General features: G+C 39.3%; 2 protein-coding genes and 1 non-coding gene across 4 annotated transcripts in view; 2 read left to right on the forward strand and 1 right to left on the reverse strand.

The window, feature by feature from the left end:
• Positions 1 to 2829: 2829 nt before the first annotated feature.
• LOC123652677 (formin-like protein 5) lies at positions 2830 to 3456 on the reverse strand. Its single transcript, XM_045584265.1, has one exon. It carries the CDS (start codon positions 3454 to 3456, stop codon positions 2845 to 2847), a length of 612 nt encoding a protein of 203 aa, XP_045440221.1. The 3' UTR covers positions 2830 to 2844.
• A 168-nt stretch (positions 3457 to 3624) lies between these two features.
• TMEM170B (transmembrane protein 170B) overlaps positions 3625 to 27126 on the forward strand; it is a 38266-nt gene continuing 14764 nt past the window's right edge. For both annotated transcript variants that reach the window (XM_036445208.2, XM_045584264.1), the window contains exons 1-2: positions 3625 to 3949; positions 23667 to 23837. In XM_036445208.2, the coding sequence (XP_036301101.1) occupies positions 3625 to 3949; positions 23667 to 23837 (496 nt within the window). The remainder of the gene's footprint in view (positions 3950 to 23666; positions 23838 to 27126) is intronic.
• On the forward strand, positions 6528 to 6646 carry LOC118724948. The gene has a single exon (XR_004989738.1). It is a non-coding gene; the product is annotated as a 5S ribosomal RNA (ribosomal RNA).

Below are 27126 nucleotides of genomic sequence, written 5' to 3' on the forward strand. Positions count from 1 at the left end.
TTTTAGGAGTCATTTGGGGTGTTCCCTGATTTCTGGCAATAATGTAACAAAAGCATTCATTGATTGTTGTATTAATGCAATATCTAAAATCTGCAAGGAGAGAAACTACACAATTTTCATTTCATTAACTCACTTTTGTGTTTTATAGCTTTGGCTGTTAGAAAATGCTCAATTCCCTTAAGAGTACTGCCTTCCAACACAGGGGGTATCATTAGCCTAATATAAGTTAAATGCAATGAATTAGCCTAGAGAGTAGAGAACTTATTAATATTCAAATCCTATACACAATGCCTAGCATAGAACATTATAAGTAATAGATGCCAAATAAATACTTATTAAATTGAATGAAACTAAAAAGCAGGGGAAGTGCATTATGGACTAGAGCAGCAATTTTCAATCGGTGAGCAGACAGAATTTTAAAAACATGCAATCCCAGATGATTTTAGTCAGGGGCACTGACCTCTTTGCCTTTAAATTGTAAAAAATAAAAAAAATAAAAAATAAAAATGACAACAACCAACACAACAGTGGCCACCTGGTGTGAATGAATCAAAATAATACCTAGTGTGTTTTTTTTTAATTCACTTTTGTCAGATTGGCAAAAAATATATTTGGGTGTGCTGCAGAATTTTAGTAATTAGTTTATGTGTGCCATGAGGTGAAAAAGGTTGATGGCTGCTGGACCAGAGGCTTCATTGCTGTGTCTTACTTTCTCATTTCTAAAATCAATACTTAAATTACATTTAAAAAATTATGTGAAACAAGGAAAATGCTGACTTTCTATGACATTCATTCAGCAAATATTTATTGAACATCATGTGCTAGGCACTGTCCCAGGTTCTGAATATTTTCTTTTCTTTTTTTAATTGAATTTATTCAGGTGACATTGGTTCACAAAACCATACCAGTTTCAAGTGCACACTCAATAAAACATCATCTGCACTGCATCATGTCCCCATTGGCCCAAGCAAAGTCTCTGTCAGTCTCCCCCTGCCCCCTTTGCCCACCTCCACACACCTCACCCTCCTTTCCCTCTGGCTATCACCACACTGTTTTCTGTGTCTGTGTGTTATGTATGTGCGTCTTTCTAATGCCTTCACCTTCTTCATCCAGTTCCCCCATCCCGCTTCCCCTCTGACATCTGTCAGTCTGTATCCATGCCTCTGTTTCTATTTTGGTCATCAGTTTATTTTGTTCATTAGATTCAACATCTGAGTGAGATCATATGGTATTTGTCTTTCTCTGACTGGCTTATTTCACATAGCATAATAGTCTCTAGATCCATCCATACTGTCACAAAAGGTCAGATTTCCTTCTTCTATATGGCCAAGTAGTATTCCATTGTGTAAATGTACCAGTTTGTTTTTTTGTTTTTTGTTTTGTTTTTTTAATCCCCTCATTTACTGATGGGCACTTGGGCTATTTCCAGATCTTGGCTATTGTAAATACTGCTGCAATGAGCATGAATGCTATGTTTTAAACAATAGTGAACAATACTGAGAATCCCAATTGTTCCAAACCAACTAAAAGTTCCTGATGTGAGAGTTTAATGAGCTGTTGCTCAGAGTTTGCTATGAACACTTCACTGGATGGTGGTTGCATGATTTTTAAAAATGCCACTACTCATATAATATCGACTCTCTTAATACCACCATCACATAGCCTGCACCTCCACATCCAGAATCTTAAATTTATGGATTAATAGTAAGAAACACAGTGTGGTTGCTATACAAAAATAATAGACGGGGAATTCATAAACTAGCCTCTGAAGTGGTGTTACCTATGTCAAGAAACTGAATCCTGCAGAATCCATTTCCTTATCTATTAAATAAAATGAATTAGAAAAATGCTAAGGCCAATTTTAAGTCTGATATTCTATAATCTTTAATTAATTAAGATCTAGGTAATTTTAACTACTAGGGGGAAGATAAACTCTACATTATTTATTTGGGTCCAATTCCTACTAGTGATACAACAATTTCCCTTTTTTTGTGTGTTGTGACACCAATACATCTACTATATATACACATACATAAATATGTATGAATGTATAATTACTGTTTTAAAAGTGGTCACCAAAGTACCATTGTACAGGTGATTCGACCCTACAGGTTTTGCTGAGTATACTTGCTTTTGCTACAGCATGAACTTCCCTTCCTTTAGTACATTTTTATTTACAATGGCAGAGCCATTGAAAAGGATGGAGTTGGGAATGGCAGTGGCTAGTGCATATTTATATTATGACCAAAACTTAATTTTTATTTTTCAAGTTAAAAGGTTTCAAACTTTAAGGAGTTTAGTTTGTCATAGTTGGAAGTTATAATAGATAGCTCCTCAGGCTAACGTTTGGGCATGAAAAAACGTAGCAAACAAAAGGAAGAAAGTTTAAGTCCTAGGGGAGAAAAAAATAACGAAAGTTTTTTTTTTTTTTTTTTTTTTTTTAATGTTGTTTGCTTTTACAATTTAAATAAAAAAAAAAACTGCAATGCAAAAAGAGCTAGATCAGGGAATGGCGCTGAACCCTATGTCACTAAGTATTTGGGGACCTGGAACCACAGGAGGCCCCAGTTCTTGCTGCCAGAAGGACTGGGTGAATGAGGAAGGGAGTCTCTTTCCGTTTTAGTAGCTTAAAAAATATATTTAGTAGCTTTAAAATATAAAATATATAGCTTTAAAATTTAAAATATATTTAGTAGCTTTAAAATATAAAATATATATCCAGCTCACCTGACTCACAAAAAACCCTCAATTAATACATGTAAAATGTTGAGTTGTTTAAGCCATTTAAAAAAGGATGCAAACATTTGTTGTCAAAAGTGTTTCATGAGGAGCCAAAGATCTGAACTACCGCAGAAAGCGTCTCAGGAAGTTTGGTACCGTTTGCTCCCCCGTCCTAGGCCGGGGTGGCCCTGCAGGCTCGGTCTTCAGCGCCCACGGCCACTCCGCACGCCCAGAGCGCCTCGGGTCCAGGGATGCGGCTCCCAGGGCGCGCGCCCGGGTGAGGGGCGGGGAGTGCGGGGGCGGGTCTTCGCAGCACCCAATCAGCAGCGGAGCCGGCGGTGGCGCTAGTGACGCAACTGCGCTTCTCCCCACCCCACTGCGGTGGCTCCCGGCGCTGTCGGCCTCGCGAGCTCCGCGCGGGGAGGGGAGGGAGGAGGACTCAGGGGCCGGCCCGGTGTCCGAGGGCGGCGGGTCGCGGGAAGGGGGAGACTGAGCATGCGCAGCCGGGCCGGCGGAGGGAGGGAGGAGGGGACCCGTGCGCGCGCGCACGAGCGGCCCGCCGGCGGCCGCGGGTGGAGGGGGCGGTTCCTCGAGTGTCGGCGGCTGGAGGGTGGGCAGGCCGGTGGCAGGTGCCGCCCGGGCTGCCGCCTCAGCCTCCCCCGTATCCCGACTCTCCGGATCCTCCGGAGGTGATGCGTGGGACTCCTCCGGGGGCAGCACCTGCCGGCTGCCCATCACTCCCCGCCTCCCGGCTTGACCTCGGCCTCCCAGCGCGCCCGGTCCCCGCGGCGCGGCTCTGCCCCTGAGAGGGAGCGGCGGCGGCCTCCTCCGCACCGCGTCCTCGCTGGGGGGCCGCGCGGGGACAGCGCCGGGCCCCCTCCCCTCCCCCGTCCGCCGTCCTCAATGTCTCCGCGGCGGGGAGGGGGCTGCCTGGGAGGAGACGCGCTGAGCGGCCCCCCGCGGAGGTCCGTCGGCCGCAGCAGCAGCAGCAGCGCCCGGCCCGGAGCCCCGCAGCCTTGCCCGGCGGCGGCGGCCTGGAGGAGCCGCGCACCCGCCGCCGCCCCCGGAGCCTCGCCCCCGCCGCCGCCCCTCGGCGCCCGCGGAGAAGGCGGCGGGCGCCCCCCCGGGAAGATGAAGGCGGAGGCGGGTGACCACTCCATGATCAACCTGTCGGTGCAGCAGGTCCTGAGCCTCTGGGCCCACGGGACGGTGCTGAGGAACCTCACGGGTAATTGATGCGCCGCCGCCGGGGAGGGGACGGGGGTGCGGTGCCTCCCCCCTCGCCGCCTGCTTCCTCCCTCCACGGCGGAGGAAGCGCTCCTGGCCGCCCCACCCCGGGCGCGCCTCCTCGGGAGATCGCGGTCCCGGGACCCGGCCGGGGAGGTCTTCGTTGGGTCCGCGTCCGCGCGGGATCCAGGCGCCCCGACGGCCGCCACCGGTTCGCCCCGCGCTCAGGGGCTTCCCCTTCTCCAGAGTGTGTGTGCGGGGGGAAGCCAGGACCCCCGGCCCCCGCCGTGCGGAGGGAGGGCCCGCGGCCCCGCCTTCCGTAGTTACTCGCGGAACAGCATCTGTGCTGAGACTTGAGCACAGTTAGCTTTTCTTCACCCCCTCTTCCCGCACCAGCGCACACACTCGTACACGCACAGCGCTTTTTATTGTTTAGGTCTTTTTTCTGTTGAGCTCTTTTTCTTTCTGGCAAATCTCAAATTGAACGCAGGGCTTACATTTCCTGCTTAGGATCAATTTGCTTCCATTGTTAACTTTTTTTTTTTTTTAAAAGATAGATGACATTAAGTAGATTACAGTGGGTCAGGTGGTCTGGGCCAAGGTCTAGTGGTTATAAGCATTTTAGTTTCCACCGTATATCTCCTCTCTATCCTATTTCCTTTTGTCTGTCTGTCTCTCTTTCTCCCCTTCTGGCCTCAAGCTGCTGCTCCTGTGACATTTGATAATTTTATGCATTTCCCTTCGTTCTCAAGGCTCTTGGGAGGGAATTGGACTGAACTACATTACAATAATTAACATCAATTTATAGTTGTAAAAATGAGCAGTAATACTCATTTTTATAGGATGCCTGGGTTTGCTTTGTGAAGAAACTTCTGGGTTTGTTAATGTGGAAATGCTTGCTAATATTCTGAGTTCTGAATTTTAAAAAGATCCTCTAAAGATTAGTATTTACAGGAAAGATTCTTTTGCAGTTTGGTGACTCCTCAGTGCCTTATCCCCAGAGAAAAAAACTTTAAAACATGCCCAGGATTTGATTCTTGAAAATGTATAAGGCAGCTAATTTTAATGGAACTTTAGTATTTCAAAATGCATTATGTCATACTGGCTAAGAGTAGGAAGAGTATACTGTAAATTTAACTGGTATGATATGGATATTCATAGAGATTGTTTTTTAAAAAATTACATACCACAAGGTGACTTAGATACACTGGTTTTCTTGAATGTGGAAGCTATAAAATTAAAGTTCTGGATTGATTCATGATGTCCTCAGTTTTAATACATGGTTATTTAACTTGGAGCAAACTTACCTTACATGATGTTTTAAAGATAGGAACATGTTCTCAGTTCTGAAAAACTATGTTGACAAGTTTATGACAATACCACTTTATGATTCAGTAGAATTTAGGGATAGACTGCTTTGCCTTTTAACTATGGCTTTGCCTCATATTTGTTCATTGTGTATATTTCAAATGTTATATTTCAGTTAGAGTATTTAGAAAAAATAGCTTTGGGGAACAGAGAAAATGTAAATGTAACTTACCTCTTGGCAGGATTTTACAATATTTTAAAATATTTACTTTAAGATTCTAACTATTATTTAGCAGCTTCTAGTTCTGCAAGTCAACCATTAGGTTAGTAATAATAGTTTGAGTCCAGAGTTAGCTTTAATTATCTCTTAATACAATCTTAATAATCACAAGCTGCTCATAGGACGTTGCCATTTCCTGGAGGATATACAGAACGTCCCAAACTAGGACTAAAGTGGACCTGGGGAATAAATGGAAAAGAGTAGAGTGTGAATATGCAAAATTGTTTGTTAGAGTAAAAATGGAGAAGGAAATAGATTAGAAATATGTTTCACCAGCAGGTTGGGTGTACCACGTTAGGAACCACATCAGTTCGGACTTTGGAAGTGGTGACATTCTGATGTGGTTCTTTATGGCCTTCTTGGTTCTGGTGACATATGTAGCTTAATAATTAGTTAAGATATGCTAGCCACCATACCTCTTAAATTTGGTCTATTAAAAACAAATCCTAAAACAATGAAAAATAATTTCTGCCATGTACCAGGTACTTCACATATATTATTTCTAATCTCCAGAATGACTCTCCAAAGTAGATTTACGAAGAAGCTCAGAGAGGTAAATTCAGTTGCTCCAAATCACAGAGCTAGTAAATGGCTGAGCTAGGCTTTAAAAACCCAGTCTTTGCCTACAGAACTACTCTTTCCTTTTTCCAGGATATTTTAGCTACTTCCTCTTTTCGCTATGTAGATAATGAAACATTTGCTTCATCCTGCTCCTTGTATATGCTTTTTGACTATGAGCTTTTTGGGGGTGGTATCAATGTCTTAATCACTGAATTCTGGATCCCTAGCATTATAGTACCTGGCACATAGTAAATGCTCAATACATATTTACAGAATTTTAAAAATAATACTTAACAGTTGCATGATTTAAACATTCTATTTGTATTATTTTTTGGCTACATCTTTTGGAGTAAATATGCTGATAACTAGGGAATGAGGTGTTTCAATAACTTTTGTAGATAATTGTCAAAACTTTAAAACACAAGTGCTGGTCTACGGCCATACCACCCTGAACTCGCCCGATCTCGTCTGATCTCGGAAGCTAAGCAGGGTCGGGCCTGGTTAGTACTTGGATGGGAGACCGCCTGGGAATACCGGGTGCTGTAGGCTTAAAAAAAATATAAAAAAATAAAATAAAAATAAAACACAAGTGCTTATTGAAAGTGCTTTTATGCTAGTTAACCATACTTCCATGTATATTATTGAATCTTTTCAACAATCTTGAGAGAGATTGTTTATCTTTATTTTACACATTTAGACATTGAAGAGAAGAGTAACTTACTTACATCTGATAGCTAATAAGTTAAATATCATTACATTTTTTCAAAGTATGATAACATTACGTCAGAAAGCATTTTTGTCATCATAATAAACTTGGAAGAGAAACAGGTAAAAGAAAGGAGCATAGTATAGAACCAGACTGATTTGGATTTAAGAAATGACTGTATAAAGGATTTATAGAATTCTGATTCATAGGAATTCTGGTTATTAAAAGCCAATTAAAGGAGGAACACATTCTCATCTCTATTTTTTTGAAAAAAAATTTTCTTTATTGATTTCAGAGAGCAAGGGAGAGGGGGAGAGAGATAGAAACATCAAGGATGAGAAAGAATCATGATTGGCTGCCTCCTGTATACCTACTGGAGACCACAACCTGGGCCAATACCTTGACTGGGAATCAAACTGTGAACTTCAAGTTCTTAGGTTGATGCTCAACTACTGAGCCACACCAGACGGGCTCTATTTTTTTCTTTATACAAACCAATAGTTGTGTTGTGTTTTTTTTTCTTTTCTTTTCTTTGTATCTTATCCCATAAGTGAAGTGAGAAAATCTTTATATTGACCTTTTTATCTTAGAGAATGACCTTTAGAAAGCAGTCTTGAGTATGTATCACTTTGGTAGAAATAAATGTTTAAAAAGTGATCATGAGAACGAACAACATTTTAGAGCTAAAAGTTATGTTGTTCAAAGACTTCACTTTGGAAATATCAAATGCCACATTGTTGAAATGAAGGACATGGTGGGGATCTAACAGTTGCTTAATGATGGAGGTAGGAACTAACCCTTAGTTCTGTGCCTTTTCCTTTTACCCCACATGGCTTTTTTTCAGGCAGGTCTGTTGGACAATTAATCTTAATGTACTTAAGAATAGCCTGGTAAGTATTTGTCCCAATGAACCCAAGAATGTATGACTGGAATTTATTTCTATCCATCTAATAAAATATATTAGAAAATGCAAGAACTATTGAGTAATAGTGCTTTATAAAATTTTACGTTGCTTTTGCTTATGTAAAAGTTTTGATTCATATTTATATATATCCACTTTTAGAAATCCTATGAAGTTCAGGCTGCTATTTATTTTTCCTACTTCATTACACTAGGATTGAGGACTCCATATAGAGCAGACTAATATCTGGAGACTCAATGTCTGTCACTTAGTCACCATTGCCACAGTTCTCTTCTGTATCCAACCCTTCCTAAAGTGTGTGATTCATAAGATTCCTAAAGTGTTAACTGTACATAGGTTAGATGAGTCTTTAGCTTACTAAAGTAGAGAGATAAATGGCTTTCTTTCTCAAATCGTTTTTCTTTCTCTAAATTGTTCCTAATATCATGGCCCCAATCTAAAATTAGAGTCAGTGTGTATATACTCTTTCATTTTCATGTTACTTGACTTTAAAAAATGATCTACAATAAAATGTATTCCTTTGCTTTACCTTTATTTTCTCAACTTTGTGTTCTAACGCAAATTTGGTTTAGAGAAGAATTTTTTACTTAGAAATAGGCAGGATGCCTAAACCCCTGGATAAACAGATCTAGGCTGGTGTTGGGAAAGGGATAATTGGTCCCTGGGAAAAAAGGCAAAGGCTGGCCTTAGACCGTCTCCTCTCTCAGTGACAGCAGCAAATGTGGCGGCAGGTGCTCCCTTTTTCTATTGGTAATAAGCATTAGGAGGCTGGGAATTCAAACTGGAAGGAAAGTCAGCCGCCTCTGTGTGCATATATGTGTGTGTCTATATTCAATATATGTGCTTATTTTTGCAGTGTGTACACATACACTATTGTAGTCCCCTTTTAGATTTTTCACTTACTAAGCCATTTCAGTGTTAATATTTTCAGGAAAAAAATAAAAAAGAGGGAAAATAATTGGTATCTAATATAGGTATCTGGAATTGTTTACAACACATGCTAGTAAAGCCAGCACCTTCCTTTAGCCGTGCTCCCAAGGTTTGCTTCTCTCGGTGTTATTTTGTATCCTAGGCTATAATTAAGTTTAATTCCTCTTCCTAACTGCTCTGTTATTGGAGGTGAGTTTATGTAAGTAAAATTATTTCAAATGTCCACTTATAGGTATTTATGTTTTGTAAATATAGCTTAAAAACAAGTACTTCTTTTCAGTATTGTGCTGGACTCCAAAATTAGCTGTTTCTGAAATACTTGTGAAAAAATCCTGTATTCTTTTGTGCTACAGAGCCAATTAATAAATGATGGTATGATTTGTACTTTATAGGAGTCTGCTTTTTGGAAGCTTGTATATTGTATTGCTAATGAAGCTACTGTAATTTTTCAAAAATTATAATTTTTATCTTCAGGTTTTAAAAATTCCCATTTTATTATCTTTGAACCATATTCTCTGGCAATACCAAGTCTAAGGTCCAGATAACATGTTTAAAATCTAAAGCAATTTCTGGATAAGTCTTGGGACTGTGTAAGCTATGATTCTGACAATTTAATAGTTAACTAGTAGTTAACTATCAAGTACAAATTTATCTTTGCTCTGTTCAGTTGTGATAGGCTAATTATGTATTTTTTAAAATATATTTTTATTGATTTCAGAGAAGAAGGGAGAAGGAGCGAGAGCTAGAAACATCAGCGATGAGAGAGAATCATTGACCTGCTGCCTCCTGCATACCCCCTACTGGGGATACGGTCAACAACCCGGGCATGTCCTAACCAGGAATCGAACTGTGACCTCCTGGTTCATAGGTCAGTGCTGAACAACTGAGCCATGCTGGCTGTGCTAATTATGTATTTTTAATGACTAAGTATTTTAACAAAAATCATATAGTGAACAGTGGCAATAGCAACACATTTGAGAGAGTTCTCATTAGGCTGTTAAATTCCAATGACTTTAGCTAAGTAAATGAAACTTTGAAATAGAAAAAGATTTTCCACCAAATTTCATACAAAAAAACAACAACGCCGAAACTGGTTTGGCTCAATGGATAGAGCGTCGGCTTGGGGACTAAAAGGTCCCGGGTTCGATTCCGGTCAAGGGCATGTACCTGGGTTGCGGGCATATCCCTAGTAGGGGGTGTGCAAGAGGCAGCTGATCGATGACTCTCTCTCATCGATGTTTCTAACTCTCTAACTCTCTCCCTCCCTCTCTGTACAAAATCAATAAAATATATTAAAAACAACAACAACAACAACAAAAAAACCCTTTTACCTGGATTCAGTTACTTGTGTTCTTATAATATAATCTTGTAATATAGTCTAGGAGCATGTTATGAACTTATTGCAGTATGACTAGGACAAATGAAAACAGTTTTAAGGAATATAGGTTGCTAGATTAATTAGTATTATTATATTAACATATCCAGTATCTTCTTTTATTTGATATTCTATCTTAATATTTGAAAGTAAGTCAGTTTTCTAAGTTTATTTCATGAATCTGACATGGTTTGTAAATAATTCCTACATTAAAAAACTTAATTTTTAGGGTTTCAATACTAAGGAAAGAGAGTGATACATTTCCTTTTAAGACATTTTACTTTTAGTAGTTAACAACACTTAACACTTTTTAGTGTGGTGGTCATTATTCTGAGGCAGTTATGAATATCATATTATTGGATCCTCATAATAACCAGGTGGTGAGATCAGGGACCATTATTGATTCCACTTTTAAAACAAGAGAAACTGTTATAGGCAATATCTTGCTCCTGCTTACAAAATACATAATCTAGGACTTGAAAAATTATCAGTCAATCCAAGTAAGCAAACATTGGAGTAACTGTAGTGGACATGATGTTGTCAGAGATACTATAACATGTCATGACTTTTTAAGAAGCTTATGTTGTAGTGAGTATGAATTTATAGATCTTGGTATTTGTTATTTATTGCTGAGTAATAAATTACCCCAGAATTTAGCAGTTTAAAACCAAACACGTTATTTTCTCATACAGTTCCTGATACTCGGGAATCTGGGAATGGTTTTGCTGGTGGCGGCTCATCGTTTTACAGAGGTAACAATCAAGCTGTCAGCCTGGACTGCAGTCTACAGACCTGACTGTGCTGGAGGGTTGTTCATTTCCAGGCACTTTCATGTGACTGCTGGTAGGAGGGATCCAGGTGCTGCTCGTAACATGGCTTTCGCCATACTGAGTGGCCAGAGGGAGAGAAACCAAAAACAGAAGTCATAGGGTCTCTTACGATCTAATCTTGGAAGTGGTATCCCATCCCTTCTGCTGTACTCTGGTCACACAGCTCTGGTATATTGTGCAGGGGACTGTACCAGATCAGGGTTATTGGGGCTCTCCCAGAGCCTGGCTGCTCAGTCGTGGAGTTAGGTATGGGGAATGAGGCCCTGAACGGGAAGACTAGAGGTAATGTAGTGGGTGAGGGGATAAAATATCTGTAAGAGGAACAGGTGCCTAGAAGAAGCAAAACCCATCTTGATACATTGAAGAATTATACTAAAATGCAGTGTCTAGCATTTTTAAGGTTTAATTTATTGGTTATTTCTTGATCATGAGTCATGTGTCAGTCTCTGGTAAATACTGATAAAGATGAAAATATCAATCGTCCCTAAGAAGCTCATGAGCTAATGACACCGACTAACCATCAGGTTAAACTCTCGAGCCACAGTTTGCCGCTCTGTTGACTAATGAGTTTGCCGACCATTGGGCTAAGTAATTCTTTTGTGGCTTGTTGAGTTCAGGGAGAACCAGGTAGTGGGATTTTGAAGGTAACAGAAGAGGTAGAAAGTGGAGAAAAAACCTGTTTATGGGGTGATGGAGAGAAAGAAAATATAAACTGCCTGTAGGAAAACTATCAGGACTTGATTAAGTTTAAAAGTATTACTTGAATATCTGTCCAACTAAGATGTTTTCATTCTTAATGTGAAACTGGATTTTCATTATCAAATTCTCCTTCTCCCATTCCTTCCCATGAATTACTTTAATCCCACAGGATTTCTAAACTTTGCTAATATTGGAATCATTTGGGGCTGGTTAAGGGTACAGATCCAGGGCCTGTCTATGGAATTAGGGTCTTTCAGAACAGAGGCTAGGAAACCACTTTTTAAACTAGCTCTTTGGTAATTTTGTTATTGAGGGTTCAAGGATTGGGAACACCTGATTTTTAAAAACTAAGTTTTTTAGTGATCAAATTATATGTAAGATATATAATGCATTTTAATATGGAGTATCTAGTAAAGTTAAAATATCAATATTAATGATCCATGTATTTTCAAGCGGATGCTATAACCAGTTTTTTTAAGTGACTTTTAGCATTATGATCATAAATCTTTTAAAAATGTTTACTTTATTTATATGAATAAATAAAGCTATAGAGAATAATGCTTATGAAATAATTATATTTTTAAAATTTTAGACAGTTTATTTTTGTAAGCAAATAAAGAGTCTAAATAAGCACTAGGTCTTTGAGTTTATAAGAACTGAGTTTTATCCTTGAATGCTACTAATTAGCCTTTACACTTAAGATAACCCACCTATTTCCGAGGCCTAGGTTTTCTCATTTATAATATAACCTAATGCCCACAGTTTTCATATTGAAAGCTGATTTAGAAATTTTGATGAGTTGAGAAAAAGTTTAGAATTTTACTATGAGTTAAGAAAAATGTTTATATTTGCATTGAAACTTGTTTCTTTACTCTGTAAAACTAAGAAACTTTTTTTTAATGGGGACTTCTTAAGATATTTTAATATGCTAATTCATTAGGTTTTGATTTATGACCTAGAAAATCTTTGGTGTCTAAATACCATTTACTAGCTCTTATAATTAGGCCTTCTTAAAATTTGGTTTAGGAAACTGGATTCAGTATCTGAAGATCCCTTCAAGTTCTGAAGATCCCTTCAAGTTCTGCTTTTTTAATCCCCATGCGGTATAAACCGCTCCCTCAGGATTACTATCAATAATACCTGAGGCATGACTGTCTTGACATGCTTGTGCATTGCTTACTTAGTTTTTCTGGTGGTGCTTTTATTTTCTGATCTGCCATTCATGTTAATAATTTGTTGGGTATTTCATTATAAGTTCTGCTTATTGATGTAAAAAGTTCATTTTTCAGTATTCTTTGTCAATACCTTTTTGTAATGTATCTTGAGATCATTTGCTGAGTTAAGGACAGTGACTAAATCAAACAAATGTAATTTAAGATGCTTGAGGGCAGACAAGTAATAACAATAGAAACTATTGCATAATCTCTGTTATAATTTTATAATTAGATTCAGATTCTGATTTATAAACCCTATATTTTATAACTGAGTGATAACATCATTTATGAGAAAGAACAAACTGAATGACATCCTTAGGAAGATAGTGCTGTGGCTTAAATATAGAGCAATTTTTTGAACTATTTTTAATAGCTTTACCTGATTTCTTTAAAGCAATTGATAATCAGATTGTTTTAAATTAAGCACCTGTTTTTCTAAGAATTTTACTATTCAATGATGAGTACTGTAATTTACAGTTTAAAATTACATAATTATCTAGTGAAAGGGTAATTTAGTTTAAGTGGGTAATAAACAGTATTGCCATAAGCTTTAAGAGAAGCAGTATTTTAAAGTAGTTCTTGAAGGTGTCACAATTAAATTTAAAATCTAGTGTTTTTGCTCATTTTTAAGTAGAATTAAATATCCAACACACCTTTAACTTCTATGTTAAATGAGGTTTCAAGTGCAAAAACAGTAACTTATTTTTAAAACTGGTTAAAATGTTAGTGTGATTAAAAATAAGAAATATATCTTATGTTTATCTTCACTGTTACTCATTTCTTTGTGTAGAGTTAGGTTTCCATGTAGTATTATACTTCTGTCTGAAGAACTTCCTTTAATATGTCTCATAGCTCAGGTCTGTAGGCAGTTAATTCTCCCAGCATTTTTGTTTCTGGAAAAAGTCTTCATTTCACCTTCAGTTGTGAAAGGTATCTCTCTTGAATATAGATTCCTGGCTTTACAGATTTTTTTTCTTTCAGTATTTTTAAAAAATGTCACTCTGTTGTCTTCTGGTTTGATAGTTTTTGATGAGAAGTATGCTCTAATTTTTATCTTTGTTCCTCTGTGTCTAATATAACTGGATTCCTAAGAGGAAAAGAGAGAATGGAGAAGAAAAATATTTGAAGAGAGACTATTTGAACCATTTGAAATTATTCCATAGCTCTTGGATGGTTTCTATGTGTCCTTCTATTATATTTCAGTTTGAATAATTTCTACTGTTTATCTTATAAGTTCACTGATTCTCTGCTTAGCTGTGTCCAGTCTGCTGGTGAGCCTACGAGTATTAAAGAAATTCTTTATCTCTGAAATATTTTTGTTGTTCTGTATTTTAAAACAATTTCTAGGATTTTCATTTTACTTTTTCCTAGTTTCTATCTCTTTGCTGAAATTTCTCTGTTTATGTGAGCTGTCCACCTTTTTCATGAGAGCCTTTAACGTGTTAATTATAGTTATTTTCAAGTCCTTGTCTGGTTATTCCAAAATCTGATCATCTCTGGGTCTGGCTTTGGTGGTCACTTTATTTCTTAGCAGTGGGTTGTTTTTACTGTTTTTGAGTGGGTCTCATAATTTATTTTTTAAATTCTTACCTGAGAATATGTTTATTGATTTTAGAAAGAAAGGGAGAAAGAGAAGTGAGAGAAATATCCATCAGTTGCCTCCATTACATTCCCAGACTGGGGATTGAACCCTTAACCTAGATATGTGTCCTGATTGGGAACTGAGCCCTCACCCTTTTGGTGTATGGGATGAAGCTCCAACCAACTAAGCCACCTGGCCAGGACTGTCTCATAATTTTTTATTAAATGTAGTACTTTACATGCATAGCAGTACAGACTGAAGTATGTAGTATTTATGCCAGCAAATGGGCTGCTGCTTGTTAGACCAGAGTGTGAAGAGTTGATTTAATCTCCTCAGGAGTAAGCTGAGTTTGAGTTGTGTTGTTGTTATGGTTACCTTCAATGTGCTACAGGCTTCAGAGTCTATAGAAATTGCTGCTGTTGCCATGTCCCTGTGCTGCAGGGTTATTCTCAGTGTTAGTGCTGTATGTCAGATTTTAGCTATCTCTGCATGCCTACACCACAGAAGGATTGTCAGTCCACGCACTTCCCTTCCCCCAGTGGCAGACTTCTGTTGCTTGTTACTTAGTGTTTGGCTCATGGTGGAGGCAGGAAGATTTCTTTGCTGACCTGGTCTAGTTTTAGTCTTTGGTAAACTCTGTATTGGGATCTCGAGAATTGGACTGTATTTTTTTGCCTTTTAGAACCATGGTAGCCACACTATTCCTTGTATCAGGTAATCTTGCCTGCTTCCTGGCACTTTCTATTCAAAACAAAAGACTTAAGCCATTGGGGGAGAGCAACCTCAAGACCAGAGTTTTTTGCAGTTTCATTTTCTTCATTGCATGTAATTCTATGACTTGATCATTATATCTTAGAGCAATTTTTTTCTCATTCGTCACCTGGGAACTTCAAAAATTTCTGATACCCAATTAAATCAGAATTTGTGGGATGGTATTTCTTTTAGGCTCTCCCAAGTCACTCCAACATACAGGAGGGGGTCTGAGAACCATCCGACACCCCTATTCCTCACCCTCATTCCATCTCCAGTATGTTTATAGTTTGGTTAATCCTGTTTATTTTTGAAAACTCAGGTGTAGCAATGTGTTCTCTTACAATCTTCTTTGATACTCCTTCCTTTTGCTGAGGATTCTATATCCCATAGTACTAGCTGCATAATGTGCTATGAAGAACTTAAGGGATTAAAATATATGCCATTGAAGTATCATTAATTAAATACCAAATGTGTTCTTGATAATATATGAAAGTACTGTGACTAATTTTCAATGGGATATGGGACAGCGCAGGAACCAGTTACATATGTCAAATCATTAGACCAGGAATCAGCAACTTTTTCGGTAAAGGCCAGTACTCAACATACTCAACATATAGTAACTGCAGCAAATATTTTTGGCTTTGCTGACCATATGATCTCTATCCCAACTATTCAACTCTGCACATTATAGCATGAACATAGCTATAGACAATGTGAATGGGCATATCTACATTCAAATAAAACTTTATGAACAATGAAATTTGAATTTTTTGTAATTTTCATGTGCCTTGAAATATTGTTTTTGAATTTTTTCAACCATTTCAAAATGTAAAAGCAATTTTTAGCTCACAAACAAAGGCTAACACAGCCAAATAAATAATATTTATGTTTATGTGGGCCACAAAAAAAACAAAAGCTTCAGTTTTTATAGAAAGGTAGGTTTATTTTGATACGAACATGCTAAATACTAAGAGCTAAAACAAATGAGTAATCGTTAATGTGAAATAATAGAACATTTTAATAAAAATTAATATTTTTTTTCAAACATTAACTTACCAGACACTGAATAACTGCACTAATTAATGAGTGTAACGCAAATCTAGTATTTTTCTTGTTCTCTGAAAGCAAAATATTTTCTGTTGCACACACCAAACAAGTCAGTACTAGACTAATGATGTGGCAATTGACTGCTAAAATATTCGCTGTTAGTATTAGTGGAGAGAAATGGTGCACATCGGGCGCTTAAGGGAAATGAATGCAACATGATTATAGTAATCATTCATTACTATATTGTAGTTTGTTATTAATAACTAGAGAACCAGTGCATTAAATTTGTGTATGGGTAGGGTCCCTAGGCCTGGCCTGCAATCAGGGCTGATCAAGTTCCCCGCCTCCTCACCTCCTCCTTCCCTTACCACCTTCACCCCACCAATGCATGGTTCCTCATCTCCTCCTTCCCTCGCTTCCTTAGGGCCCTGCTGCCCCTGCCATGTTCTGTGCTGCCTCCCCTGGTGGTCAGTGCACATCATAGTAAGCAATCGAACTCCTGAGGGGACATTTGCATATTAGCTTTATATATAGATTATGTATAACAGGATATTATAAAAAGTAAGTTACAAAATTTGTATTAAAACATTTCTTACATATTATTATGTTGGCTGGGCTGCAAAAATATTTGTTGTGGGCCGCGAGTTTGACATGCTTGTTGTACAGAAACAGGCAGTGGATCAGACAGTTATGGGTCATGAGCCATATCTGAGGCTGATCTGATATCTGGGACTTTTTCAGGTATAAATGGATCATTTTCCTGAGAACCTAATAAGCCTCCTCTGTTGGATATATATCCCCAAATTTAGAAGTTACTCCTATTTGAAACTAGAGAGAGCAAGTTCCAAACCTTAGATTTGCTAGAATGAAAAAAGTTTGAGATACTGAGATAGCCTAATTTGAACACAAATTATTTAAACTTAGAGTGTGCACCATTTCTATAAAGAAGATGAAAAATTATGAATGGTCCCCAAATATAGTCTTAGTGGCATGGTATCTTCAGCTTGAGGCTTAGAATATGTTGAATACATAGTACATTTTTAGTATCTACTTGCTAATTATATTAAAGGGTTAGATCTCTACAGAGGATTAAAAATATATTTAGTGTTGTTTAATGACTTGTTTCCTTGTTTTATGACTTTTGGCTTTTTTTTTTTTTTAAACAATACCTCTATGAAACTTTAGCTTAGAGTAGTGATTTCTATCTCTATTGCATGTCATGATTATTTGATAAAAACATGGTAGTTTAAGTCTTACCTCCAGAGTGTATTAGTTGCTCCATGGGTAGTTATCATGAGCTGCCTGTGTGAGAACCTTTGGCTTTCTTCGTTTGTTGTTTTTTTTGTTAATCTTCACTAAGGATTTTTCCCCCCATTGATTGTTTAGAGAAAGTGGAAGGGAGGGAGGGAGGGAGATGAGGATGGGAGAGAGAGAGAGAGAGAGAGAGAGAGAGAGAGAGAGAGAGAGAGAGAGAGAGAGAGAGAGAGAGGGGGGGGGGGGGGGGGGGAGAGACATATCAATGTGAGAGAGACACATGCATTGGTTGCGTCCTGCACATGTCCCAGGGCCAGGGAACAAACCCGTAACCCAGGTTTGTGATCTTGACCAGAAATTGAACCTGAGACCCCTAGGTGCTAACCACTTAGGAACCGGCCAGGGCAAAACCTGTTTTTTAAAAGACAGTATGTTTGCAGTAAAAAAAAAAAAAATAAAATAAAAAAATTTAACAACCTTTCCAACAGGTTGTTAAAAATAAGCAAATGATGCTGAAACCGGTTTGGCTCAGTGGAGAGAGCGTCAGCCTGTGGACTAAAAGGTCCCGAGTTCAATTCCTGTCAAGGGCATATACCTTGGTTGCAGGCACATCCCCAGTAGGGGTTGTGCAAGAGGCAGCTGATTGATGATTCTCTCTCATCAATGTTTCTAACTCTCTATCCCTCTCTCTTCCTCTCTGTAAAAAATCAATAAAATATATTTTAAAAAAATAAGCAAATGATAAAGAATATATAAATTGTCATTCATCTTGTATCTTAGCTTTAAAAGATAGCCATTGTCAAGTATTTTGTTTACTATACATTTTATGTACATATATAAACATGTAATTTTTTAAACAAATAGGATCAAACATTATGTATCATTCTTTGACTTATTTTTATTCAGTTAATATATTCTAAACATTGAAAGTTCATTTTTCATAAATAATATTCCCAAGGATTAAAATCAAAAGCACAGAATATAATTTCTGAGTGACTCGGCAACCAGGGCTGATGAGGTGCAGATTTCAAGTTAGGGCTATTACTAGTATTGCTTGGAGGCTGGAACAAATCACAACTCTCCTGCCCCCTGTCTCACTAAAAAGTAAACAAACACTGCAAAAATCCAGGCAAAACTACTTTAAAATGAAGATTATGGACAGCCTTCAATAGGGAGAAACAACTAAAGGGCTTCCTAAGATGTGCCCAGGAAGAAGGGGTACTTCTTCCATGGAATTAAAGTGATTGTATGGATGGCATGCTTCTAAGTTTCTGTGTTGTGCATTGTACTTTAAATTTTTGTATTTGTCTAGCACTAGCAAAGGCTCCCTCTGGCTTCCTTCCTTCACTATTGCTTAATTGCTAGAAAGTTGGATCAGATGAATTATGGATGGAAAGGAGAAACTGGGATTCTTAGTGTTCAAGTTAGCTGTACGACCTAGACAGTTAAAGCAAAAAATAAAAAATGTGATGTTCTACTCCTGTCCTCTTAGTACCTGTTCTTCCTCAGGTTTTTGGACAACTCTTCTTGCTCTACTCTTAGGATCCTTCACTTCTCTTCATCTGGACTAACCCAGTAGGTTTTCTGGGTTTGCCAGTGGTGAATAGAAACTTAGGCTTGTTTACCCAGAACAGATCAAGATCTTTAGAGGCTATGCTCAGTGACAGGGTTGTATTAATCTATCAGGTAATTCAAAATAATAGTAGTAACATAATACCTAAGTTAGTTGTAGATATTTTCAGTGGAGGTTTTTGTTTTTTTCATGATATATCATATATATATATATATATATATATATATATATATATATATATATATATTTTAATGTATTTTATTGATTTTTCTTACAGAGAGGAAGGGAGAGGGATAGAGAGCTAGAAACGTCGATGAGAGAGAACCATTGACCAGCTGCCTCTCGCACACCCCCTACCGGGGATGTGCCCGCAACCAATGTACATGCCCTTGACCGGAATCGAACCTGGGACCTTTCAGTCCATAGACCGACGCTCTACCGCTGAGCCAAACCGGTTTCGGCCATATATATATATTTTAAAGCGAGCGAAACATAAAAGAAAATTTGAGTTTAGGTACTTTGTTCTCAGTCAGTTTAAGGGATAATCCTGGACTGGTCATTAGAGGACCATTTAAGATTCCTTTTTAGTTATATAATTCTTTTATAACTTGGGATTTGTTAAAACATTAATTTTAAAATTTACTTTTCCTAATTATTAGGTAAATTTATCGTTGATGTCAATATTTTATAGTGTCAAATAATCCCGCACTCTTGGTGTTTGTTAAATGCAGTCAAGAAATTTTAATCTACTTGTATTAGAAGGACAACAAAGAAAAGTGCTTTAGGGGAAATACATCTGATAAGCAGAAGTGGTCTTAGGATATAAGCACTTTGTGACTTATTAGGATTATGTTTTCTGTTGAGAGCCCTTTCTTGTCTTAGTGCACTCTCTACAGTGCATTAGTACTCCCTTACATTTTTACTTTATTTAGTTCACTTTGGAAACATTATCTTTTTAAATATAAATTTTATCTTATGAGCAGGTTAAGCATTTTTGTCTTTAATTCATTTATTATAAGTTGAAGCCATTGGTTTGAGTGTGATAGCATGAAAGGACTATTTCCCTGAAAACTAGAAGAGAGAAAACCCTTTAAAAGGAAAGCTGTGTCTATTTTTCCTTTATCACCAGTATCTATCTCCATGCCATTGAGAAGCATGCATGGTATTTTAAAGTACACTGGAAAATATATCAGATGTCTCCAGTGAAATGATTTCGAATGATTTGAGTCCATTCTAAGGATCAATTTTTTAGAATTTGGAATCTATCTTCCCCTTTTTTATTTAAAAAAAAATATCTTTTTATTTTGAGATAATTATAGACTTACATGCAGTTGTAAGGAATAAAACAGGGTGAGCCCCTGTGCTCTTTACCTAATGGAAATCTCTTGGAAAAGCACAGTATAATATTAATGCAATCCACAAACCTTCGGACTTCACTGGTACTGTATACTTGTACTCGTGTGTGTATGTATGTATTTAGTTGCCTACAGTTTATCACTTTTATATATACTCATCATCATAGTCAAAATACAAAACAGTTTTATTGCCACAAAAACCCCTAGTGTTACCCCTTTATAATCTGCTTCCTTTCTCCAGAGAGATTTTTGTTTGGTTTTTAAATGCCTATTCATTTATAGTCTTGACTTAAAATAATTATCTTTTAAATTTCCACCCAAAAGTTTTAAAATTTTTACTTATTTGTGTGGTAAAAAAAAAAAATATATATATATATATACTAATAAAAGGGTAATATGCTAATTAGACCGGACATCTTCTGGACATCCTTTCAGGCAAAGTCACTGTGGGGCTGAGGCAGAGGTGGTTATGAGCAATCAGGCCAGCAGGGGAGAGCAGTTAGGGGGTGATTAAACTGTCAGGGGGGAGCAGTTAGGGAATGGTCAGACCAGCAAGGGAGGGCAGTTAGGGGGCAATCAGACCGGCAGGGGAGGGCAGTTAGGGGGTGATCAGGCCAGCAGGGGAGGGCAGTTAGGGGCGATCAGGCTGGCAGGGGAGCAGTTAGGGAGCAATCAGGCCAGTAGGCAGAGACAGTTAGGGCCAATCAGGCTGGCAGGCAGAGGTGGTTAGGGGCAATCAGGTTGGCAGGCAGAGGCAGTTAGGGGTGTTCATGTCATCAGGCAAAGGTTGTTAGGAGCGATCAGGCCAGCAGGGCAGTAGTTAGGGGCATCAGGCTGGCAGGCAAGGGTTAGGAGCCAGCGATCCCAGATTGTGAGAGGGATGTCCAACTGCCGGTTGGAATCAGGCCTAAACAGGCAGTTGGACATCCCCCTAAGGGGTTCTGGATTGGAGAGGGTGCAGGCTGGGCTGAGGGATCCTCCTCCTTGCATGAATTTTGTACACCAGGCCTCTAATTTATATATATAAAAGCCTAAGAAACTGAATAACCGGTTGACTCTTTGCTATGATGAACACTGACCACCAGGGAGCAGACACTCAATGCAGGAGCTGCCCCCTGGAGGTTATTGCACTCCCACAGCCAACTTTCTGCAGCCGGCAACCTCCCACAAACCCTCCCCCGGGCCATCAACCTCCCATGGTCCTTCACTCAGCGGCCGCCCTTCCCTCTTCCCGCCCCCGCCAAATCAGTCCCAATCAACAGCCAGGCTGAGGGACCCCACCCATGCATGAGTTTATGTGCCAGGCCTCTAGATTATAATATAAAAGGTATCATCTTATTCGTGCAGTTCTGTAGTAAGCACATTCATATTATTGTGCACTAGATCACATAGTTTTTGTCTGCACCCATTAAGTAACAACTCCCCTTTTTCCTCTTTCCCATTCCCCTGGCAGCCACCATTCTATTTTCTGTTTCTGTGAATTTGACTACTATAGATAACTTATATAAGTGGAATCAAATATTACTTGTTCTTGTAACTAGCTTATTTTATTTTGAAAATATCCTCAAGATTCATCCATGTTGGAGCAGATGACAGGATTGTTTCCTTTTTAAAGCCGAGTAATATTCCATTGTATGGACTAAATAAGCTTCAATTCATCCATTTTTATTTTCTGACTTATATTCGATAGAGTGAATACTAGCACAAAGAATAGATGGAATATTTTGCATATGGAACATTTCTATACCAAGGATAAGTCTCAAGGTGACATCTAAACATTCTAGAGTCAGCTCTTTTAACTATAGGTAACAGAAACCTTATCTGAACTAATTTAAATAAAAAAGAAGGATTTTACTAGTATTGCAAGGAAATGAATTGAATCTAAGGATGGAATATGGCAGTGTGTTAGAAATTACTAAAAATGGAACTTGGTTGTCTCTAGTTTCTGATGGATATGTTGTTGTTTTTTCACTGTGTATGGTGGCTTTTATCACATGACTAGAGACCTGGTGCACGGATTTGTACACTAGTGGAGTTCCTTGGCCTGGCCTGTACCCTCTCACAATCTGGGGCCCCTCAGGGAATGTTGGACTGCTGATTTTGGCCCGATCCCCACAGGCCAGGCCTAAGGATCCCACCCGTGCAAGAATCTGTGCACTGGTCTGGGTTCAGTCCAATCCCTGCAGGCCAGGTTGAGGGACCCCACTGGTGCATGAATCTGTGCACTGGGCCTCTAGTATGCATATCAGATTGATTAATCTCTTCCCACCCTCTCCCTTTCCCCCTTCACTCTGAGATTCATCATGTTTCCATTCCCGTGCGTTGAGCATATGCCCCCCTGGTGGTCAGTACGCATCATAGCTACCGGTCGAATAGCCGCTTAGGATTTTATATATATAGATGATGAAATGGCTCTATACAAAACGTGAACCCTTTGGGTTTAACCTCCAAAGACTTACGTGCTCAATTGGTCCCAGTACAGGATTACCAGGGGACGGGAATGACTGGTGTAGCTGGGCTCAATGGCCTGCTCTGATATGCCTGACCACAAACATGGTTAGGAAATAGAGCCAATGCGAGGGCCCAGCAATATCTGTGGGAGCTGTGTGCATCAACTGGGAGGCTGCCTGTTGTCAGAGAGAAAGGGAATGAAGGCTAGAGAGACCAAATGAAAGGGATGCTCATTAACTCTTTATAAACTCAATATCAGTGAACAGTAATTGAGGATATATTGAAGAATAATAGAGTTGTAAGTTTTTGGTAAAGACTATTAAAATGACATAAGGCAAAGAATTCTTAATAAAATAAAAAATTCTAACTCTTTAATAGTGTACATAAAGTTGAGAGCCAAGGTGAGAATCACATGAAATTCTTAAAATCATAAAAGATAAATTCATTGACTAATTTCTGGAATGATTTGAATTGAGTAATAGATTTTTAAATGTCTTAACACTGCTATTTAGTGTAGAAAATAGAAAATTACTTATCAAACAGTAATAAATTATACAATTAACTTCAAGAGATTTGAAAATATATGAGGGGTGTCTTAGATAAATTGATGCACTCTGTCTACATAATAGAAATATTTAGAGGAAATTAGTGTATAGCCTTAACCTTCTGAAGTCATGGAGGGAATTATTTTCCCATTAAGCATTAGCAAGGTTGGTAATTGTTAAAATTTATTTAGTACTGTGTGTCAGATACTGTACTAGACATTTTTGTACCTATTATCTCAACCTTCCCCAAACCAGGGGTGCTCACAATTTGTTAAATTGAATTTTCTAATATTTTTTCCCACAGAATTATTAACACTTTGCTTTTCCTTTCAGAGATGTGGTATTGGATCTTTCTCTGGGCTCTCTTCTCCTCTCTGTTTGTCCATGGTGCTGCGGGAGTGCTGATGTTTGTAATGCTGCAGAGGCATAGGCAGGGGAGAGTGATCTCCGTCATTGCAGTCAGCATCGGATTTCTGGCTTCTGTAACTGGAGCAATGATCACTAGTAAGTTGATTTTGTTTTGTTTAAGGACAGAATTTTATACGCACTTATAGTTTTGGTAACATTATTCTTATTGTACCTGCAACATGTATTCTTTCATGTATCAATAGAATATTTTTTCAGCACTAATTGCATCTCATTTAGAGCCGTGGTTGGCAAACTGTGGCTCGTGAGCCACATGCGGCTCTTTGTTCCCCTTGAGTGCAGCTCTTCCACAAAATGCCCTGGCCTGGGCGAGTCTGTTTTGAAGAAGTGGCATTAGAAGAAGTTTAAGTTTAAAAAATTTGGCTCTCAAAAGAAATTTCAATTGTTGTACTGTTGATATTTGGCTCTGTTGACTAATGAGTTTGTCGACCACTGACCTAGTGGGTAAAGATCAGTTCTCTTATTCATTGAAATAGGTTTTTTTTTGTTTTGTTTTTTACTTCTATGTGAAGACTCATTATGTTTTGTGGGAAATGCAAAAACTTGTAAAACTTGGCAAAGGGCAAAGCAATTCATGGGAAATTGTATCTTACAGTGGATGTAATTTCTGTGTTAAAGGAGCTCACTGTCATAAGGGGGAAAGGTAGGCACACAAATATGATAGTGAGGTTGTCCTTAAAAAACAGTGAAAATATAGCCTTTAGGTCCTTGATGTCATCTTCCCATAACTACAAAATAAAATTACAGTTCCTTCTTATACACAAATTATGGCACAAATATCCCTGGCCTATTAGAAATTGGCCACTTTAGAGTGTCCTATAGCTATTTGCAAGTTTTCTACTGTGCTGCCTTGTGTATTTCATGCATGGTCTCAGGTTCATTTTCTCTGCCCACTCCTCTTTTTTGTTTTAATTCTCATCCGAGAATATGCTCTTATTGATATTTTCAGAGGAGGAAAGGAGAAGGAGAAGAAGAAGAAGGAAAGGGAAGAAGGGAAAGAGGGAGAGAGAGAGGGAGAGAGGGAGGGAGGGAGGGAGAGAGGAAGGGAGGGAGGGAGGGAGGGAGGGAGAGAGGGAGAGAAGGAGGGAGGGATGGAAGGGAGGAAGGGAGACAGGGAGGGAGGGGCAGGCATTGAGAGAGAGAGAGAGAGAGAAAGAGATACATTGGGGGGTGTTGGGAGGGGAGAAACACCAGTGTACCCAAGAAACATTGATTGATTGCCTCCTATACACACCCTGATCAGGAGATTGAACCCGAAACCTGGGTATGTGCCCTGACCAGGAATGGATCCCGACACTTTTCAGTGTACAGGCCGATTCTCTAACCAGCTCAACCACCTGACCATGGCTGACCCTTTCCTGTTAACACTGTCTTTAGGCTCCAACTCTAGCCTTGGTTTCAAAGAGTTAGTTCTGGTTTCTGTTGTGCTAGTTGAGGCAGAACTTCGATGCATCTTGTTCAGACTGGAGGGTGCTACTGTGGCTTCCTTAATGTGGTCCTGCCAGAAACCGGCTGCTTTTCTGTGCTGTTGTCAGTGACACTGAGTAACAGAGACTTGCATTGTCCTTTGCTTCTGGTCTACTTCCAAATGTCTGGGGCAGCTCACTGCTCCTACTCTATCTGTTTTGAGACTCTCCACAAAGGACTTTTTCCTTTCTGGCTGGTTCTTAGCCCCAGAATTAAGAGAAGGTCCTTTTCTTCTATAGCATAAGGCCTCTCCTTTATGTCCCACATCACCTTTTCCCAGAGTGACTGGCATATGCTGCCTCAAGAGAAAGCCCTGTCCCATGTCTCTGGGTATGTCTTGTAGCACTAAGACAATCATAAAATAGTTGTGAGAAGTGGTGAGAAGCCTATTTTTCCTTCCTTTATTTACTATTTATTTTTTATGTTATCTTGTATTAGGTTTTTGTTGTTGCTGTATTCAACCAGTAACTTTATCATAAGGTGCCTTATCCATTTTGCCATAGGCAAGGTTTAAAGTATGTGCTCAGGTTTAGCTGAAGTATAGGATGTGCATAGTGAAGAAGTAGGAGATTCAACTTGAAAGATAAAATGGAGACAAATCCTAGAGGATTTTGGAAGACCAGCCATAAAGTGCTGCAGTCTGTGGAAAACAAACAGATATTTTTGAGTGTAGTCGGCAAGGGACAAAGCAGTTCAATGGGGAAATGTGTCTTATAGCTAAATATAGAATACCAGGGTCTCAGTGCACAGATTTTTGCACATTGAAAGGAAATTAATTAGAAATATTTTAATATCGCTATTCATATCTTGCTAATGAAAAGAAAATAGAATTCTGAGTCTCCTATCTACCTACTCTAGGACTTCTGTGAGGATCAAATGAGATGAAGCATGGGAAAATGCTTCACAAACATTCAGTTAAAGTGTAAAATATTTGTGCCGGGCTATGAAGGAAGTCGTGTTCCTGGGCTAAAGAAGAAACTCCAAGAATGCTAGTTGCTAGGGAGGGGAAGCCGGGCTTTGCTACGTAATGTCATTACCTGGCACCCATAGTGACCATTTCTGGGCTGGGCTGTGGGTCGCATTTTATGCCATGGGGGTTTGGCAGCATTGGCTGCGATTTGATGGGGTACTGCTCTGAGGTAGTGGTGGTGGGGCCTGTGTCCCACTTGGGGGAAACCGAGTGTTGGCTTGTCAGCGCCAGGTCCGTGGTTCCATTTATTTTTAAATGGCCAGAGTGCCTCATGGCAGCTCCTGTGTTGAGCATCTGCCTATTGGTGGTTAGTGCACATCATAGCTACTGGTTGGACAGACAGATACTTAGTCTTTTATATATATACTAGAGGCCCAGTGCATGAAATTCATGCATGGGGGGTCCCCTCAGCCCAGCCTGAACCCTCTCTAATCCGGGATCCCTTGGGGGATGTCCAATTGTTGTTGGACATCCCTTTCACAATCCTTGACCACTGGCTCCTAATCGCTCATCTGCCTGCTGGTCTGGTTGTCCCTAACTCCCCCCGCCCCACCCCCCTGCCTGGTCACCCCCTACTGCCACCCCTGCTGGCCTGGTCGCCCCTTAGTTACCCTTTCTGCCAGCCTGGTTGCACCTAACTATCTCCCCCACACTAGTCGCCCCTCACTGTCCCCCTTGCCAGCCTGATTGTCCCCAACTGCAACAACCCCCCCCCCCCCCCCACCAGCCTGATCACCCCTAACTGCCCTCCCACTGGCCTGGTTGCCTGCAGGACTGACTTCTGGTGTTTGGTCGAGCCTTCCATCAGTCGTTATGGACCCTGGATTTTTACATATTAGGATAGATATATGAGGAATCAAGAGAAAACTCAAAGAGTGGGGACCTTGTCTGTCTGCCTCACTGCTGTATCTCTGGGACATAATAGATACT

The sequence above is a fragment of the Pipistrellus kuhlii genome, unplaced genomic scaffold (assembly GCF_014108245.1).
Source record: "Pipistrellus kuhlii isolate mPipKuh1 unplaced genomic scaffold, mPipKuh1.p scaffold_m20_p_2, whole genome shotgun sequence".
Classification (NCBI taxonomy): Eukaryota; Metazoa; Chordata; class Mammalia; order Chiroptera; family Vespertilionidae; genus Pipistrellus; species Pipistrellus kuhlii.